At 43.3% G+C, this 20,638-nt stretch overlaps 1 protein-coding gene across 1 annotated transcript in view; it reads right to left on the bottom strand.

The window, feature by feature from the left end:
* LOC104319991 (pre-mRNA 3'-end-processing factor FIP1) overlaps positions 1-20,254 on the bottom strand; it is a 29,218-nt gene extending 8,964 nt beyond the window's left edge. The window contains 13 exon segments of the mRNA XM_069810891.1: positions 2,489-2,515; positions 4,510-4,708; positions 5,912-6,017; positions 8,091-8,215; positions 8,977-9,107; positions 11,751-11,861; positions 12,922-12,980; positions 14,058-14,164; positions 15,625-15,709; positions 18,714-18,753; positions 19,681-20,062; positions 20,065-20,163; positions 20,165-20,254. Of these exon segments, the coding sequence (XP_069666992.1) occupies positions 2,489-2,515; positions 4,510-4,708; positions 5,912-6,017; positions 8,091-8,215; positions 8,977-9,107; positions 11,751-11,861; positions 12,922-12,980; positions 14,058-14,164; positions 15,625-15,709; positions 18,714-18,753; positions 19,681-20,062; positions 20,065-20,163; positions 20,165-20,239 (1,546 nt within the window). The 5' untranslated portion in view covers positions 20,240-20,254.
* Between the last annotated feature and the right edge of the window lie 384 nt (positions 20,255-20,638).

Raw genomic sequence — 20,638 nt, 5'->3', positions numbered from 1 at the left:
GCGTAAGTCATCACAAAGATCTCACAGCTTGCTGTGAGGCAACAAGACTTCATGGCTGTTTACAGTTAAAAGCAGTTAAAGCATCTTTTTACTCTAAACAAGGCCCTGTTTGAAATGGAATCATTTTCCTTCAGGGTTGCATCTCCTACCACAATTAAAACCCTACAGCTATGTTAGTTCTGTAGGGCCATGGAGAGAAAAATAAAGGAAGAACTACCTCCTATTTTGGCTTATTCATCTTAAATGTAAGATTCATTAAAGAGTAAACATTAACCCTTACAGTCCTGTGGAAGACAGAAAAGTCTGGTTCTTGGGATGCAGACATGTTGCAACTATAGCAAAGGTTTTACTGCTCCTTGATTAAAATGAGTAACTTTGCCTCTTACAAAGCATGTAACATACAATTCACCTGGTTTTGTTTGTTTTTAAAGAAAGCCAATTTTCTGAGCACATATACACTTAAAAACCATGAGAAGACATAGCACCAACAATGCAGAGAGTTGTCTGAAAGGTCTGACACTTGAAAAATGGGCCCAATGTCCAACACATGAAGAGTTATTATACAAAACCACAAGGCAGCTATCTTCAAGAAAGCAGAATTAAGCAGAATTTTATGAAGGGCACTTCCAGAAGTGATATAAGCCTTGGAAGCCAAAGTTCTCAGCCTTGACCAATCTGAACACGAGAAGGACGTGCCGACAGCTCCTACAGGGAACTTCTTAAACTTGTATCCATAACTATAAGCAACCATTACTTCTATAGGCAGTTACCAATGCCAACAAGAACAGACTAACCACCCATTGGCTTAACTTTGCATAAAAATTCCTGTTTATCATTAAACAAACAAACAAAAAAAGAAGCAAACTGTATTGATACAAAGGATAGGAGTCATCTAACTGCAGTCATTTACATTGAAGCTAGCAGCTCCAGGTTCCTTTTCAAGTCAATGGAGATTGACCAGCATAGTCAGTGGAACTGTGGGACAATTCATCACCTCTTACTGTGAACACCTAAAATGGGTCAGGAGAACTTCTCCCTAGAAGCATCGCACTGCAAAAAGAGGTAGCCTGAAGTCTCCAGCTCAGCTAGTGGAGATGTAAGCTGCAAACAAGTTGGGGGACATGTCTCAGATGCTTTTTTTTTCCTCCCTCCTTTTCCTAAGATCTTCCAATAAAATGCAATGCCTAGAGCATTTCAATCACACCTGCTCATGAAGAGCGAGTACTTCAAAGCACTACTGTTATAAACGCCTAACTCTAATGGTGGTGGATCACCATCATTATCATAATTAACATGTATTCTCCTTCATCTCCCTTTCCAACCCAGTTACCTGAAGTGGAAGTTCTTTGCAACAGCCTGGTCATTTCGTCCACCTTGCTCCTCCCAAACAACTTTAATCTAAATGCACTTGACTAGCAACTGGGCGCTGCAATGTCTACAATCAAGATCAGTTTGCATCCAGTTTCACTACAATATAGTTCTTCTAAATCCAAGCTTACTACGAGGGGGTTCCTTCTAGTACAACAACAAAACCCAGCTCTGCAATATTATTGTACATTGAGAGGAGCATGAAAAGCAACATCTTAACACACAGAGGAATTTTCTTGGTCTGAGGGACAGCCCAGCTAGTGTAGGTTTTCCATATTTCCATTTGGGAAGCCCAGGGCAGAGTATGAATACAAAAGCATGGACACAAAAGCTGTGAATCAAGTCCAACATGTCTGACGCATAGTAAGGACAAGTACATCAAGCCCAAAGTGCTTTGGGTGCAGACCTTTTGCAAGTACATGAATCAAGTATACAGTATAACGCAAAGGCAGTGTCCTGACTGCATGTACATGGTCACCATCGGCCTTGGATTTTCAGATGTACAGCATCCAGTCAGAACTATCGCTCCAAATGGTCTGCTACAGAAACAGCTAAATTTGTTTTCCCTGAACTAGGAAAATTTCCAGTAGAAAAAAATTTACAGCTAGAGGAAACTCAATTCTATAGTAGCTCTGAATTAGTGGGGTTCTTAACTTACACACAAGAATGGTTGTTATATTTCTTTATTAGCATTCACCATCTCTACTGCACACCAGGGAGCACAGGCTTCTGAAGGAAATGGCATTTGTTCTGCTCAGTCTCACACTCCAAATTCCTATACAAAGCACCGATTTGTCACTCAGACTTCTGCTGTGCAAATGCCATAACAAGAACTAAACCATTTCAAATCTAATTGGCTTCTGCCATCTGAAGTTCTCCACTTTCTAGATTGGTCTTCAGAGACAAAACAAGATAGTATTAAGAAGCCCTACAGATTATTTAGGTCCAGAATATAAGATAAGCAGCTGGAGTTCAACCCTGCATTGGAGTTTATTTAGCCTTAAATTAACTGTGCTCTAAAATGGGTCTTGGTGTCATCCCATCTCATGTATCCAAATGCTCAGATAGAGCCATCTGTGTTCAGAATCACTGCTGTTATTAAGAGCAAGTTAACACCTACCTGGAATAGGACCGGGTGGTGGCAGACCTACAGAAATAAACAAGCAAGCAAAACAAGTGAGGACAACAGGTAAAGCATGTCAACTCTGTACCTCAAGCTAAACCTGAAAGCACACCTGTGAATAAATTCCACATATTTGCACAGACCAGCAGAAAAACTGGTGCTGTTAAGCAGTAACTACCCTACAAACTATATAATTTTCCCAAATGATGATCTCTTTACCTTTATTATATTATAATTTTAAATGTTGCTGCTCTCTTATACTGGAGAATTCCTTTTTCCAAGTGTCAACACACAACAATTGATCTTCAGAACAACTGAAGGAGCTGGAGAGGGGAACCTGCTGCAGATGCCAGTGTGCCCTTTTGCTTGTTTGTTGTTGGTTTTTTTAAAAAACTTTTTTAAACATTTAAAAAAAAAAAGTCAATCATAACTGTATGGTGAAATCAGACACCCTGGTCCACAACCAAAAGAACGAGTGAACAATTTATCTTGATTTTGCCAATTATTTTAATGAAAGGCAGTAGGAAAAGCTACCATGGTCCACCAGCGAGCACTGCAGTAATAATCCCCCTCAGATTAAAAACCTTGACTATATTTTTTATTCTGTATCTTCTGCATCTGGAGCCAGTGCAAAATATAGGAGTTACTGCATGACATGCTCCTGGTGACTTCTCAGAGTCTGGCTGCTGCCTACAGGACCAGGGAAAGCCCAGAGTGTGGCCTTCACATCAACCTCAATGCACTATTCGAGGCCAAAGCAACAGGGGCACAGACACAACTCGTGTTGGATCAGAAGATGCGCAGACTTAGTAGGAAGTGAAGACAGAAAAGCGTGTCTTAGGCCATGGCCAGTATGTCTGTAAACTTGCATTGGAAAGGGTCAACATTAAAACGACCTTATGCCACCTGGGAAAGGCCGCATGAGGGTGCGCATTCGGTCTTGTCAGTTGCAAAGTTCTTTGTTCTCTCCACCAGTATTGCCCTATTTTGCCTGGTGCCCAGAAAGAGTACTACTGGCCTTCATGTTGCAGATGCATTAAGAAACCTTGTGGAAACTGAGTTATTACATGCACAGAAGAGAAGAGACTGTTCTGTAGCATGGTGCTCAAGACAACAAAGTAGAAAAAAATTAGAAATTTTACCTCTGCTGTCTCAATAGGTTTCAGGACTCAGTCTGTAACTGCAGGGGCAAAGGGCATTCCTGCAGACACAGGACTTATCTCGACAGCGTCTCCTCAAGTGCCAAGTGCTCTTAGCACAATACAAACCCATCTGGTTATTGGTAAGAGCACACAAACTTGACAATGCTGAGGACCAACCACACCCAACAGGCTAGAAACCCATGGTAATGATCTCATTTATATTATTTATATTTTGCTTTCAAAATGAAGCATTGCTCTAATGTCTGCACTGGACACTAGAGTCTTCTAGGAGCAGCAAGAATCATCCTGCAGTGGCAATCAGTATAATAAAATGCACAGAAACAAACACAGAAAGATACAAATCTTGTTATTTCAAGGCACAAACCAACCAAGAACTGACCTGGATTAGGAGGAGAGTTGTTTGTTAGAGCTGCTGTTGCAGAATTGCCAATTCCAGCATCACCCTTGAAACATCTGGAATTGGTCATAGCCAGACAGGATCCTGAGCTAAACAGCCTGCTGATCTGACACAGGATAGCAATTCCTGTGTTCTTAGCTTCCTCCACAGATAAAAAGGAACCCATTTCTTTATGTTTATCAATAAAGCAAATGGATCGGTAGCACCCAAATGCTTTCTCACAGAAACAAAGCCTAGAGTTTTATTCAAGGAACAGCTGCCATTTTTCAAGTATTCAAGGGCAAGTGTTAAATAGGCTGATGGAGACACTGAACAAAGATTGGCCAGGTCTAAGGACCTGTTACCTGATTGCTCAACTGTCCCATAGCATTTAACGATTAAACCTTTGGTTTGCTCCAAGCCTGGGACGCCCTAACTCGCAGCTTCCGACTGCCATATATTGCTGTGTGAACACGTACCTGGAGGATGCAGGGGAGGTGGAACAGAAGTAACTGGTGGAGGAGGGTGGAGGAAGTGTGGCGGAGGTGGCCCAGCGAGCGGGGGAGGCGGTGGGCCTGCTGGTGGTGCAAACGGCTGCTGCTGAGGTGGCTGTTGGGGCTGTGATGGCTGCTGGGGCTGCTGTGGGGGTTGTGGCTTACTTCCGTGGTCTCCAAGGACCTTAGAAGACAGAGGAATGAGAAGAGAGCATTTTAATCTCTTTGCTCCTGCAGCTAGGACTTCAGTGTGCTGGCATAAAGGGAGCATATCTCCAAAATAGGAAGCACTGCAATACCTGGAAAGACCAGGCTATGCTATACCCAGGGGATAGCATCTTTTGGAGAGGAAGGAAGGTTGATCAAAGAAATCAATATGCATAGCAAGATATCTTCTCTTACGCAGAACAGCAGCGAGACTAGATTCTAGCTGTATACGCAATTGTGCAAGACAGCTGACATTTCAGTGTTATGAACACCTTTTGTTCATGGGAACTGCCACTGGTACAGGCTTCAGATTAAAAGCTGTCATATTTGAGGGCGACACAGTAGTGCTTCCTTATTTTATTTAACCCAATTTATCTTTCCCAAGGGCAGCAAGAGGCCAAATTCTGCTCTAGATTGTGCCCATGTAGGTCAAAGGAAGACTGGATTCACATCTGTCTGACAAAAGCAGGTCATATACCCACTATGGCTGAAGGAATGATCAATACGCAGAGATACCAGAATGACCTGGAAATACAGGTATCAATGCCTGTAAATGGGAGGAACAACAACCATTTCTCAGCAAATTCTTTCTCTTTAGCAAACTCTTTTTTGGGCCATTGTTGGCAAAATTTGGAAAATTCACCGCTACAAAAATAAACAGACCACAAAACCACATGTAAAAACAAAACCAGGAACTGTGTCTAGGCAGGGGAAAGGTTCCATATTTGGGGTTTTTTTTTGATGAGTTAGGAGTGGTTGGTAGGAGGAATGTGGTGAAGAGAAGAACTCTCAGCAGATGGTCCTCAAACCCTACACATAGCATCTTCCTACTTAGAAACTAACCAGAACATCATGGTCATACACTGGACATGCAAGATCAGAACTGAGTCCAGTTTTAAACCCCAGGCTTTTATTTCCTGAAAGGAACAAGATCCAGTAACACAGGCCCACCCTAAGTCTGAAGCGTGGGCTGCATCTAATGACGCTTAGACTAAATATTACTTCAAAGCAAAAAGAAACACAAGCCCCAGGTAGAAGTTCTCCACCGCAGAACTGGAGATTCCAACCCGACAGTAGAGGGGCTGTGACATGGGAGGTCAGGAATGCACAGACAGTTGCTCAGGGTTCACTAGAAGTGCAATAAAATCAGAAATTTGTCAAGATGGTGCAAAACATTTACCTGAATTGGGTTTTCCTCAGAGGCATGCTTATCACGACGTCTTCCTTCTACTCTCCTAATTGTGCCTGCCTGGCCACCGATCACATCAATTGTTCCACCCAGCTTCCTGGTACAAAGCAGATGCATCTTTTTAGGCTCAAAGACATTAGAAGGAGCAGTTTTCCCCACTACTAGACAGACTTCTCTCGTATATTCTCTTCCACCAGGGAAAAGTCTCTAGAGGCAGCACTCAAATTGGACAAGAGGTGGATAAGAAGTCCTTTTTCACTTTTGAGCAATTTGAGCTCTGCTGGCAGGGGTGAATTAGGTCTCTCTGAACATCTGGAAACATGATCCAAAGAATCACCACATAAGGCTGTGATAACATGGATTGCAGGCTCTGGTTCACAGCTGAAATCCTTTACTCACTCTCCAGATTTGAATAATCAGTCCCAGATCAGGCTCAGAGAAAGTGGAAAATATTTATCAGGAGAAGCCTTTAATGTTATCAGCCCAAATTTTTCCTACTTTCTGTCCAATATTCCAAGTGTTGCTGATACCACTGAAGTTATTTACAAATCAGATTCTCAGACACTTTCTAGCCCACCTCCTTGGAGTCTACTCTGTTTCTATTAAAGTCAAAAGTTTTGCTACTGCCTTCAATGAAATCAAGGCTGGATCCTTGAAAAAAAAAACTTAATGTAGCCAAGAAACAGTGCTGTCTATGCACCAGTGAAAATCAGTCACAGAACCTACAATTTTCCATGTTCTTTTATCTCCATACCCAGGGCACTCTTAGGGGAAGAACATTTTTATAGTAGCTTGTTTTAAGGTCATCACAAGTAAAGATTTGTGAGAGAGAGAAGCACCCACAACTGAAGTTTAAGAATCCCTCATCCTATATTCATGCAACAATTGATTTGTGTAAGTATAGCCTTAGACATGTTTTCCTGCAGTTAGGACAGAAAAACATCAGCACTTTTTCAAGTTAGACTGCAGAAATTTCTATCTCAGTAGGAAATTTAGACAAAGTGGATATAAAAATGCTGGCTAGTTGTCGAGATAGTTTTCTCACTGAAATCTTTGTTTAACAAAAAAAACCCAAACCCAACAACTCATTGCCAAGCCCATGGTTTTGATGCTGCTGCAGTATATGAAGATACTCACTCTGGTCCTGACCAAAAGCTCTGCTGCAGGAACAGAATCTCGTGTGTCAATACTTTCAAAACCACGCTTCACGTTAAAATGGACAAAAATACCGTATAGTTACAATAGCATCAGCTTATTTTGCAGTGGTGTAAGTTTTTGAAAGTCTCAGGAGACAGGAATAACAGCTGGAAACAAACGTGACTGACCTGATGGCACTATGAAGGGGGACAGAAATGCCACCAAGTGCAAACAGACTAAGTAGAGCTTTAAAGCTTATACTTGAAGCATATAGTTGGTTCTCTCTCAGACAAAGTGGAAAGTTGGAATGCAAGACTGATTTCTGCAAGCCAGGTGTGCAAAAGATATGTGAATAAAGCAACAGAAACACCCAGATCCCAAAGCTCTGGCTCTTCTGGTTTCACATAGCTCTGTTTTTCTGAAGCTTTTGATAAAAACCCATCAACCTCATAAGGTCAAAGTGGTTTTCCCAACAGAAGCTGCCAATCAAAATGACTCAATTGTTTTGCTTTATCCAGCTTTGTGGATCCTCTCTCTCATTGGAAAAAATAACTAATTAGCATGCATCAAGCAGCATAGCATACAGATTCAGAAACCAATAGCTCCTCTTATCAGCTGCCAAACATGTAATCCACTTCCACTTAAGGAGGCAAAGATTAAGATCGTGGGAGTAAGAATAAGCTAAGTAAGCACAAGCAGCCAGCAATGTAAGCCCTCAAAGCTGAGGTATTTGCCTTTTTTTTCCTACTCCCAGAGATGTGTCCCTTCAGCTGGGATATAGGTTTCCCTCTCTGTGCAGTACTATACTGAGGATGTCACCAAGGAGAGCTAAATGGGTAGGTAGGGGTTGCACAACCCTCAGGAGAGCACTGTTGAACAGAATAGTTAACGAGTCACCACAGCAGCTTCCCATAAAGTTCAAAAGCTTCTTCTGTTTCAGGCTTGAGGAGATTCAGATATGGCCCAGGTGGATCCCAGCCGCCCCCATGCAGAACACAGTGCACCGAGGCTTTACGTCTGCATCATCCCTTACCTATTAGGAGGAGGCCCAGCCTTCATGCGCCCTCCCACCAGAGCCAAGAAGTCTGTTTTGAATTCTGTTTTGATGATGTTGTTTTCCACTTCTTTTTCAGCATTTCCTGTTCTTCCTTGCTGAACCTATGGAAGGCAACATATAACACACAGGTTTAATGCCCTTACTTGCAACTGAATGTAGCATCAGAGATTAACCCTCAGCAAAGAATTTTCCCTTGAGGAACAATCACAGGGCTCTTGCAAACAAGCAAACCTATTCTTCAGTCAAGGCGGCAGACGTTTCTGTAAACTAGCTGGCTATTCCAGCCTCAGCCTGCTGTCCACTGTCCCCATTAGAAGTCCCCAAGTTTAATAATCTCATATCCCTTTTCATGTAGTCCTTAAGTCAAAACTGGAAATAGTAATACCTACTGTATTGACTCTTTGGCTGAAGTTCTGATTAACACCGGTTGGCCCCCTGACAGACTTCTGCAAAAGTTGATGGCTAAAGCAGCCTCCAAGCACAAAAGGCAGCCACACAACTGCAACAGTCAACAGCAACATGCAAAACAGCCATGGATGCCCAGCTCCCCTCTCTACACCTCTCACATCCACAGGATCTTCCAACCAGATGCCCCTATAGCTGGGTACCCTCAAAGTCAACTGGAAATTCACTCAAGTCTTGCTAGTGTAGTAGTCCAACCCTGCCAGGCAGCTGAAACTGTTCGTTCAATAAAGATTTTTAGCAGAGAGATTTAATCATTAAAGATATATTTTTGTATTTCTCATCACTGAAAGGAACATAGAACAGTTAAGTATTAAGGTATCTTCTGCTCTTACACGCTCATCTCTGTGATTACAAAAACAGTTTTATTGTAGCCATATCCAGGAGTAACGTCACCTACTGTGATCTTATTTTCAGTGCTGATGGGAGGAGCAGGATCCAGTCCAAGCTGAAGCCGTCGCTGCTTTTCACAATAAGCTTTCCATGTTTCTTCATTGAATCCGTAATTAAAGTAATCAGAAAGATCAGCACCTGACAAAGGGAGCAGAAGTTCACACAGGGATTCTAGCAGACTTGCATTCTCTAATTGTCCTTTAACTGCTTAAATTAAGAGTTAAGAAAACAAAAATCTTCTAGAGAGCACAGCTTAATCTCAATTTCATTCTGTCAGAAAGCCGCTGAGTGCAACAGAGGAGATGGCTGCATCTTTTGGTGGGAGGGGGACTACAGCCTGAACAGCAGTGGGACCATTTGGGACATAAAATACAGCACATATGCAGGGTATTAAAAGAGATGCTTGCAATCACTTATTCACCAACCAGATTTTTTCAGACTGGTTTCTTGCAATTGTCCAAATGAGCCAAGTGCTGGGGACAGCACAGGAATGACTGTTCCAGCTACAACCACAAAAATGGGATGGTGTCACAGAACCTTTTTCTTGGCAGAGCTAAACCAACGCGTTCTGCTCCTGACCATCATTGCCTTTGCTGTTTTGAGAAGAGATTCCAGGACATACCCAGTTTGTGAAACAGGGCTAAAGTGGAAGTTTTTTATTGATATGTCTCAGACTACACAAGTAATTACACAGTTCAGTCATGATCCTAACTATAGCCTTCCAAGATTGTTACCTTACTTAACAGTCTTCTGTGAAATGTGCCAATTCAGCACGAGCACTTCTGAATAACAGAGGTGGCCACAAACTGCTTGCCAAGAAAACGCAGATGCAGAGGGACAGAGCTGCAACAACTCTGTAAGGCATACCTCACAACAGGAAGCATTACAAAGCATCTCCTAGCCCTGCTGAGGTGTCCCTCAAACATCCCCCTCGCAATGGTATTCCTAGACAGACCAATTCTTAAACAAGGAGCTGATACGTAACAGCTAAGCAAAACACTGTGACCATGCTGAGCTTGGATCTACATAGCAAGGTTTAAGTTTATCTTCTAGGTAGGCAGCTCTTCCTGTTGTACCACCCAAATATGCAAACTGCACCAACACAGACTCAGCAACATGACATTTGCATATCTATTTTATCAACCTATATTTCAGCCCTCTATCAGTTCTTCCACACCGTATTTCTTCTTCCTCTCCCTCACTCAAAGAGATACCAACTTGCTGAACAATTAACCATAAAGGATATAAACCTGAAAGGCTGTTGAGTAACAAGCTGCTTGCCATCTAAAATAAATTTACAGGCCATACACCTCTGCGGACATCTTTCCTCTATTTGTACTTCAACACCGTTTTAAGGCTAGCTGGCTTCATTCTGGTCCAGGGATGTCAGGATGACCACAACGATTTCTATGCTTCATCTCTGAACTTCACTTCATTGTTTTCCTTCTAACTTATTTTCTTCCCAAACCCCTCTTTCTCACTTCACAAACAATGGGAAATCCCCTGCAGAAGAAAGGCTACATTTTCTGTTATGTCTGTATTAGCTACTGTTCATCACAAGAGTGCTTTAGTGCTGGTTTGATACCATGACACATCCATGTAGTTATCAGCACTGTTACGTATTCTGATGCCCTTCATTTCAGGTGGACAAGAGATCCCAAAACCACACCACAGACCACCTTATAAAAGCGCTACTTAGCATAGCAGTATTTCTGGAAGATAAATAAAGTACAGGGGCTGGTAGGGAGAATTACTTCTGAGAAGAGGCAACTGGATTTTTTGCTTCAGTTAACATTTCATCATAGCATATTTTGTGAGAGTAGCACAACAAAAATTTGGATCTCTTTGGTTCCTTCGTTTACTTTTGTATCAAATTCAGATGAAAAACAGAAGTTTATTCACAGCACCCTACAGCTGTCATGCAAAAAAGGCTTCCGAGTAGAAATGTCCCTAATACTAATCAGGAAGACAAAAGAGACCATGTACATATTAAAACTTGCTATGCAAGTACTATCTGTCAGGACACAGTCTAGATAATACTGTCCAGAAGAAATAAGTGGGGGACTGCTCACTCACAGTTACGCACCTAGGGGCAGAATCTAGCAAAGAATTAGGCAATGCAGCTTTTCTAAAAGAAAAATCCTAGCCTTTCTTGTAAGAGTAACCAGTGTTTTCCGTCCTTTTATTCAACTGTTTGCAGCCAGAGATTTCAACACAAAAAGATGGCTTTCCTATCATGACATGCACTCAAGTGGTAATTCCCACCATTGTTGCCCTCTGCAAGTGGTACTTTCCTGCAGAAGTGTGGACATGCCCAGGACCCAAATGAGGAGGGTGCATGGGGATGACTCTGAGCTTGGCCATGGTGAGACAGAATAAGCAAGCTGCTGCACATGAAGAGGAGACCACACGTTGTCAACAACCAAATCTTGATCCTACTCGATTGACTCAAAGGCCAACAAACATTATTGCACTGATATCAGTGCAATATTTTCTGGAACTAAGGAATTAATAAAATAGAACATTAAAGAAAAGGAGTTGTTCCCATTAGGGAAGTGAAATTAATACAGTAAATGCAACCCAATTTTAGATAGAAGCATGGCTTGATCAATTGGTAAATGTCACTGGTTGTCTAGACAAGCATTAGAGGCTGAGCAATAAGCATTGTTCTGACTTTCCTGTTGCCTGGCAGCAATAAATGGACAGAAATTACATGTGAAATTAAAGGGAGTGAACTAAAACTGCAAAAAATATTTACCACAAGAAACTGTGAGGCCCCACCTGGTTTCCTCCACGGTTTGTCTTCAAATGAATCTAAATCCACTTCTATAACAGGCAATCCATTTATATTCCCTGCAGCATCCAAGTCAATACCTTTGGGCTGCAACTTGGCTTTGGAGAGAAAGAAACCGTTACGACTTTTAATGCAATGCCTTTAATCCACTAATTTGCTGAGCAAATTATTCCAGTCAAAAATAAAGCGCTACTGTGAATTCATTGCTGGCTTTATAGCACGTAGGTAACCATAATCAACTTCTTAATAAAAATTACTTCAGTCACTCTACAAATAAATAGCCAGGGTATACAGCACTTGCAGCTGAACAGCAGAGAAGCAAATTCAACCCAGACTGGTACTACAGACAGAGTAAATTATTAGAGCATGCACGAAACTTACCCCAAATGAAAAAAATTTATTTTTCTCCCCAGGCAAAATAGTAATTTTTCCCTCCCAAGATACACACATTTTCTCATAACACAAGACATTTTCAGGATCAGTCTTAAGTGGACCATGTACTAACTGGAGTCAGCAAAAATCTGTTGCGTACAGCATCTTCAAGAGGAATTTGTTCTTATTTTCCCAATCAGAAGATAAGTCATTTGCATAAAGAAATTAATGGAAGTATATGAAGCCCATGAAAGGACAGTCTCACACATGAGGAAGGACAGAATCCAAGTCTCCATACATAGTATAAACTAAACTGAATGGTGGGGAAAATTTCATCTGCAGAAATATGCATAGCTTATACTCAAGGCCAGAGTTTGTTTCTTTTAGTATCTTACACTGCAAGTAGGTCAGTGTACTGACCACAGAGTTAAAAGTTCTTCTCCAGGCAATTTAGAAAAGTTTGGCTCCAGTGCAACAATATAGTTTAGAAATATTCTGGTTTTTTTACTATGAAAGTAATAATCAATGTATATTTTTTTCTAGTTTAAACAGAATTATAATCAACTTGTTCAGTGATGGGTAATCAAATCATTCCATTGCACCCTGGACCCCAGACTGTCCCAGGAGTGCTTATCTTTAGGAAATGCACTTACTAATCCTAGTTTAAATAAGATGCACTAATTTTATATCCTTCCAAACAGAGACCAAGACTCGCAGCTGCTCCAGCTGTCAGTGCCAGATAAGTGAAATACTGCAAAAGGTGAAGGATAAAAATAACAGCAATACCTGAAGCAGATGCTCCATAGCCTCTACCCGTTTTTAAGTTTAGATTCATAGGAGTTCCCCTATATGGAAAAGAATCACTACATTGGTATTGGAACAAATTACTTGGTGAGGATTTTCATGCAAAATATATTCAAGCCCTGACACCCTTCAGAAGATACTTACTTCACTTGGGTTTATTCGTGCCTCTCTCTGATTTTTAGTACTAAGTTTCAACACCTCAAACATGAGGTTCATCTGCCACGTAAGATTCTCTAACCCTACAGAAACCCAGCAAACAAACGTACTGACCAACAACAGAATACAAGAGGATTGTCTTGAATATGAAAGGAAAGGTTATTTCAAGGAGTGGTAGTTACCATTCTGCCCAGGAACGTACTCCGTATTTAAATGGAACTGAACAACATGGAAAGCAGAGCTGCACATAGATCACAGAGTGAGGAAAGGTGAAAGCAGCAGCTTTTGAAAAGGATAGCTGCTCACTAGATTTTGCAGACAACGGATGGAGCATTGCTATTCAGAGTAATCCATCAGACTGAAACCACCTCTACAACAAGAGAAGGAAATTATCCATAAAGTGGAAAAATTAGAATATGCTGCAACGCACAGGCAAGTCATTTCCTTAAGAGGAAGGCTGCTAGCAGCAAGCAAAAATGCTGTCTTATTATTTTTATTCAATGCAAATTAGGTAGAATTTTGAGTCAGTGACATAATTTCCTGGTTTGCAAATCCAGCCTCACCATTTCTGAATCATGAAAAATCAGACAGCTGAAAATTAGTAAATTCACAGGTTATGCAAATTCTTATCAATACAGTTTTTGGTTCTTGAAGTTTTCACAGATGAGGAGTTAAATGTAACTTCACACCTTTGATTTTGCCCAATGAAGCAGAGTAATTATTTGATTAATTTTTCCAACAGCAGATCCATGAATTATTGCTCCCATTTTATAGATGGATTCTCCAACAAGCAATCGCAGGATAGAGCTGCCCATCAGTTTCTAATCCCATTTCGGTGTTCTAGCCATTACTCCCATGTCTCCCAGAAGAGAGATCAGCTCTCATCCCCATTTTCAATCCCTATCAACGTGCCAGAGCTACCTCAGATCAAAAAAATCAACGCCATAATCAGCAACACATACATGTACGATGGTGCTCCTGTTTTAATGTTGCCAATAGTAACTTTCACGTCATCATCATCACTGTCACTATCACTGTCATCTTCATCATCTTCACCACTTGGAAGGGCCTAGCAACAATAAAAGCACACAGGAGCTGATTAATACATAAAACTGATAAATTCCCTGGGACAGTAAGCCAAATCTTACAAAGCTTGTATGATGAAGGACTATTAGAAAGAATGATTCTGATATAAAGACATAACTTTCTACTGCACTCCAAGGCTATACAAAGTTGTCTCTGGAGGCAAAAAACCATGGAAGTAACAAGCCTTCAGCACAAATGGACAGGTGCCTACAAAGAAACTGCTAGGTCCTTGGAAGAAGTGACCCTGAGAATCAGGATAAGATTTCCAAAGGTGGGGAAGGTTTAGCTCAGTTCTAAGAATTTCATCACGTCCCACAGTTCCTCTTCCCTACTCTCTCTAAAAGAACTAGGGCTTTTCTGACACATCTCCTTCACAGGTCCATGATGAAAGTATACAATCACAAATAAAAAATACCAAAATACATTCACCAGGCTTCACCTTAGAACCTTGAAGCAAATATTCTCTCACCACAACTTTTGTGGTAGGAAGCTGCTGAGGAGCTTGGCTTTGCTTATTTAGCACAATCAGTCCCCAAGTCACTTAACTTTACGTAAGAACTTTACAACTGCCGATTTGACTCCAGTGTAGCACCACTGCTGGGGCACAAAAGCAAAGGAAGTCTTCCAGGTATCCAGCACCGCAGTTTTGCAAGACACATAAGCTGAATTAACACCTTACCACCTCAAAAAAGTATGAGGAAGGTGTTCCTAACCCTCTCTCCTTCTCCACAGCACTCGTGTTTGTCAGAACTCTACATGAGCCCTCTTGACATACCACACTGCCAGAAAATAAAGCCATCAAAAAGACTAGAGGAAGAGGGGGTGGAGAAGCAAGCCTCTTCCTACTCTTTCAGCACTGAGCCATGAGATTACATTCTAAGAGGTCTGAGCCTGAATCAAAACTGATTCCCAGCACTTTGGGCTTTCTATCCCAGTGTTTCCCATATTTTACTGACCCTCAAGAAGTCATACTAAACATTGAGCTAGAGGTAACACCACATTCTGCTTCTCCTGCCAGACTGCAGCATCAGAGGCCCTCATGTGCCTCTTCAGTGGGCATAAGCAATAGAATCATAGAATCATTTAGGTTGGAAAAGACCTTCAAGATCAGAGTCCAACCATTATCCATGCCCACTAAACCATGTTATGGAATACCCCGTCTACGCACTTTTTGAATACTTCCAGGGATGGTGACTCAACCACTTCCCTCCTGGGCAGCCTATTCCAATACTTAGATCAGGGTTCGCTACCTACTACACAAGGTAGGCTGAGAAGAGAAGCCTGTTGCTGTAGTTAGCATTGGGAATTGACTATCAGTACAGTCCTACAGTACAAATGTAACATGTTAGGTAGTACCAGCATCTTTACACTTACATCTTTTTATCCATGAGTACCGAGAAGCACAAAAATAACTACGTCTACCATTTGCAGTGGAACACTTACATGTTGCGACATCTCTCGGTCTTCATTGCTGACAGGCCGGTTCTCCTGAGGAGCATCTTGCAAAGGATGAGAAGATTCTGCGTGCCTAGTAAATGTGACAGATAAAAGAAAGTGGACAAGCCCAATCTAGAGGTTCACCTATAAACATTTCTAAAGCATTCGTCCAGGTGACTTTCATATAATGGCTTTATTCTTATAGTGTGTTTATTCTGCTGGCAGTTAGCTCAACTATACGACAAAAAATTAATCACCCTTGCTCGGCTTTGCTTTTGTTGGAAAGAATCAGTTTGGTGCTTTCAAAGAGTGCCTGACAGACAGCATGGCTGCCTAGCCAAACACACTCAACAGCTAATGTATAAGCAACAGCCCTAAGAGCTTTCAGCTTTGGTTCGGCACAATCACAACTGATAGGAATAAGACCATAATAAGCAAAACTTCACCTTGTCCTTAAAGATGCTAATAATTATACATATATTTAGTAAGCATCTATCCCGTAGAAATTAAGGAAGAAGTGATTTCAGTGTTTCTACAAATCGCTTACATATTAATGAGTAGTTAAAATTCAAAGAAAAAAGGACAGATAATTATCCATCCAATCTTCTCATTCATTACAAATTAGTTCTATTGCAACAGTGCTCAGGTTCAGATTTATCTCCAATTAAAGAGTTTGTACAAATGGTAACATTGTTTATTGCATTAGCCAAGCAAGAAAGTCAAATTGGTATACACGTGCTAGAGAAGAGTATGCTAAGTGTTACAAAACTAAAATACAAAGAGAGATAATTTTTTCTCTAATGTCATAGGTAAAACCTAGTAGAACTTCAAAATAATTCTGGCTTTTCGAAAGAGACAATTAGAATAGCCCAGGTCCAGGAAATCCAATTCTCCACCAGTACTTTGTGGAGATGTTGCTACTAATTTCCAACGCCATGTCAGATAATAAACATACACAAGATTATCTTCAAAAAGAAACATAGGTAACACCTAACAGAATCCAAACACTGGTCAGATTAAAGCCATTTCAGAGGTGGCAGGAAAGGAAACACCAAACAAGTAAGCCAAAAGATCACACTAATGCAACTCACAAAGCAGTTACTGAGCATAAAAAAAGAACAAACGAACAAGAACAATTTGAGCAGTTCCTGAAGCTCCCATATTAGAAAAGCCCCATATACAAAGAAATTCAACAATCAAGCCAAGATCAAAAAGAAGGGATGAAGGTTCAGCAGCTAACCAAGGAAGCACAGGTCCCATTTTTGCCAAGTTCCTGCAGTGACAGCTGAAGACACTTTAAGTTATAAAAAGTAGCCAAGATGTCTAAGGGAAAATCAGCTTCTAAAAGTATTTCAAAGTTGCAGACATAGGCTATTACATAAGGACCAAAAGACATACCACTGGAGAAAATCTCACAGATGGCTCCAAAACCTTTTGCATTTTGTTTGCCAAATCCAAGCAACTTGTAACATTGACCTCAACCCCAGAATTTTCTTAAGAATCCAAGATGACTGAATTAAGGAAGAGTGACAAGTATTACCTTCAGCTTCAAGTCACATGAAGTATCCGTGGGTGTGCATTAAAATTTATGAATCGGAGTTCAAATAAACATTTGCTAAGTAACAGTCTTTCCCTAACCTGTTTGCTTCCCAGGAATGAACAATCTGACAGGTCCACAGCCATCATCTGCATGCAAAAAAATGTCGCAGCTATTTAATTTCCCCAGAATGTCACCATAACTCTGTGCATTGTGGGCATAACAGCATCCTGCACAGACTGCTGGTATTTAATACATCCTTTAGGCTGAGGAATGTTAATGGATACTGCATCCCGCACTACACTGATTTCTGCTTCATGGGTAGAGACAAATACTCCAGACAAGCCAGCAACGTATCCCTGGAGCTGCAGCCGTCAACAACATAGCAAACAAAGAGTCATTTTTCTTAAAACACCCCACAGCTCATCATTTAGGAAGATTCTCATTGTGCAACAAAGAAAAGGAAAAAAAGAACCCAACCAAACAAAGGGGAGGGGGGGAGAGCTAGCATGAACACTAATACTTTTCCTTCATGCACCTTGCGGTTATTGGAGATGGTGGAAATTCAGATTTTTAATCCTGCTTGTAAAGGAAAATTACATTCAGAGGAAAATGGCAAGGAACAACAGATTTATGCAAGTTAGCAGTAAATATCTATCTAAACTAAAAGTTGTTCCTTCTCACAAAGCACATTTGATGTTTTTGGGTAACAATTTACCAAGTCTGCCTAAAACTTGTTTTTGAACAAGTTTTCGTATTCCCTAAGCACAGGATACTTACTACAGGAGTAGGACAGCATCCGTAACAATCTCAGAAATTCCAGATGCTGAATTCACAATGACCTTAAAGGACAATAAATATTAAACTGAACTTTTGAAGGTGCTGAGCACACAGAAGTCCAGTGAAGATCAAGTCTTCTGAAAACCATGTTACATTTGAAAATGGCAAACAGGTAATATTTCTGCTGAGAGAAAACTCTGCTGGTGCAATACACACTGCTACAAATATAGTGAGGGGAGTTACTATCAAGGACAGATGACACTTTCCATACATGGAAAGCAAAACTGATCACTGAGTTGTCCCCAATGCTTTTATCTGAAAGTCTTACCCAAACCACATACTTCACAGATCTCATATAATTTGTTGATTTGATCATGTCAAGATTTTAGCCTACACTCAAAGTTTTTAGCTCTTCCAGGACAAGCCACAGTTTTACCGATCCCAGGCCAGCACAAAGACCAAACCTCCAGGCACCTTTTTTCCCCAAGAATTAAACCGGAAAACAGATCTGATTTAAAACTAATCAGGGAAGGGGAAAAAAGGGGTTAAAAGTTAGTTTTAAGTCAAATCAGTTGACTGATCCAGTTCACCTGCCGAATCCATAAATGCTGTGCCAGCCCAAGCCTGGCAGCTGAGGATGACCCCACAGGATGGGAAAAGGACAGGTTGCTGCTTCTGGCAACAGCATTGGTCTGAAGCATTCATGAAGCTATGCTTAACGTGGCTTGATTTTCTTTGCAGCATATAGTTATAACAAATAAATAGTCTCTGGACTTACCCAGAAATTGGTCCATCTTCTTGCTTACCAGCGGTGTCATCTGCAAAAACCAGTAATAATAAAATTATTCAAGTGAAAGGAAAAACAAGCGCTAAATTTAAGCACAAAATACGTCACAGCTACAGAAATACCTAGTAGTGCCAAGGCACTATAACCCCAATGTTCTCTTTTCAACAAAGACCAACTAGAAATGGAGCAACTAAGAAAAAAAAAACCAAAACCACCAAACAAAACCTATCTGCAGAAGTGAAGTCTTACACCACCGACACAGACCAAAATTCAAAATACGTATCCAAAGTCTCCGAGCAGAAGGAGTAAAGGCAAACATCACATAAGGAACTGAAGTCAGCTGTGAAGGTCTTTATATAGACTTTTAACATGCCAGGGAAGAAGAAACATAAAAGTATTCAGCTGGAAAGTCCATGCGGAGGACAAAGACGTTTTAAATAAAGTCCTACACTTTTTCCTAGACACAGGCACACCAGCCCCCTGTCAGCCCAGGGGTTCACCTGCATCGATCAGGTTAGTAAGATCTGGATGACTAGGAAACTGAAATCCTACCAAAGCATCACGTTAACCTCTTCGCGTCACGGTGTTATCGGTAAAAGGCCAATAACCCGCCTACCCCCGCCCCCCCCCCAAAAAAAGAAGACATAAAAAACCCCAGCAGCCGCCCTGGGGGAGCTGCCGCCCCCTCCCTAGCGCATCCCGCCGGGAGCCGGGCAGCGCCGGCGGCTGACACGGCCCGGTCCCCGCACACCGGGGGCTGGCGGGGACAGCCCCCCCCCCCCCCCCCGTTCCTCCCCCAGCCCGGGGGCGGCCCGTAAGGCGGGGTCGGGGCAGAGATGCCGCGGGGGCGGCCGGTTCCTTTCCATCGCCTCACAGCCCCCCCTCTCCCGCCTCCCCCCCCCCCCAAACCACCGCCGGCCCGGGGGCGAGGCCTGGCAGCGCGGCCGGCGGTACCTACCCCCGTAGAGCCAGTGCTCCTCGTCCTCCTCCGCCTCCAGCGGAGCCGCGCCCGGCACGGCGCCAGCCGCCGGCGGCTCCAGCTCGGTGGCCATGGCCGCCGCCCCGCGGGGCTGAGGGGAGCGGGGCGCCCCGAGCTGCCCGCCCTCCCCCGCGGCCGCAGCAGGAGGAGGAGGAGGAGGAGGAGGAGGAGACGCGGAGGCGGCCGCCGGGGCCCCGCTAGGCTCCCGCCGGGCCCTGAGGCGAGGCGCGCATCCGCCGCGGTCGGCGCTGGGCGGGGAAGGTCCGCAGCCGCCGGGCCGCGCCGAGGACGCCTCGCTAACGCGCCGCCATTGCTCTTTCTTTGGCTCCCGCGGGCGGGGAGGTGGGCGGGGGGGCGTGAGGGGGGGGGGGGGAAGGGAGGCGCGGAGGAGGGCGAGACCCCCCGGCGTGGGAGCGGAGGCCGCCGCCGGGCCTTAGCGCCGCCCGCTCCGCTGTTACAAAAAGGAGCCGGGCCCCGAGAGACCCGCCGCGGCGGAGGACGGCGCGGCGGGGAACGCATGCGCGGCACCCAGGCGCATGCGCCATGGCGAGCGGCGGCGCTGCCTGAGGCGGGCGGGAAGGGCGGGCGCGGCTTCCCTCAGGCCGCGCTGGGCGGGAGGGGCCGCCCGCGGTACCGCGGGCCCGGCGGGCAGGGCAGGGCCAGGAGCAGCGGGGGGTACCCGGGGCGCTGCCCCGCAGCCACAGCAGACGCTTGTCAGCTGGACAGGCGGGTTTCCATCTCCCCAGCAAAGAGTCCAGCCTTGTCCCGGGAGCCCGCCGGCACGTGAACGGCGACGGCTTCCCCGGTCACGATCGACCCAATCTTTTGCATCGCAAATCTCGCCGACAGGAGCTGGCGTGGTGCTCCGCAGCCACGTCCCGTACAGGTCTCGACCCACCCCACGGGCTGGGTTTAACAACCGCTTCCCAAGCAGAGC

Source organism: Haliaeetus albicilla, chromosome 23 (assembly GCF_947461875.1).
Source record: "Haliaeetus albicilla chromosome 23, bHalAlb1.1, whole genome shotgun sequence".
NCBI classification, from domain to species: domain Eukaryota; kingdom Metazoa; phylum Chordata; class Aves; order Accipitriformes; family Accipitridae; genus Haliaeetus; species Haliaeetus albicilla.
This window is presented reverse-complemented; position numbering and strand designations above follow the sequence as displayed.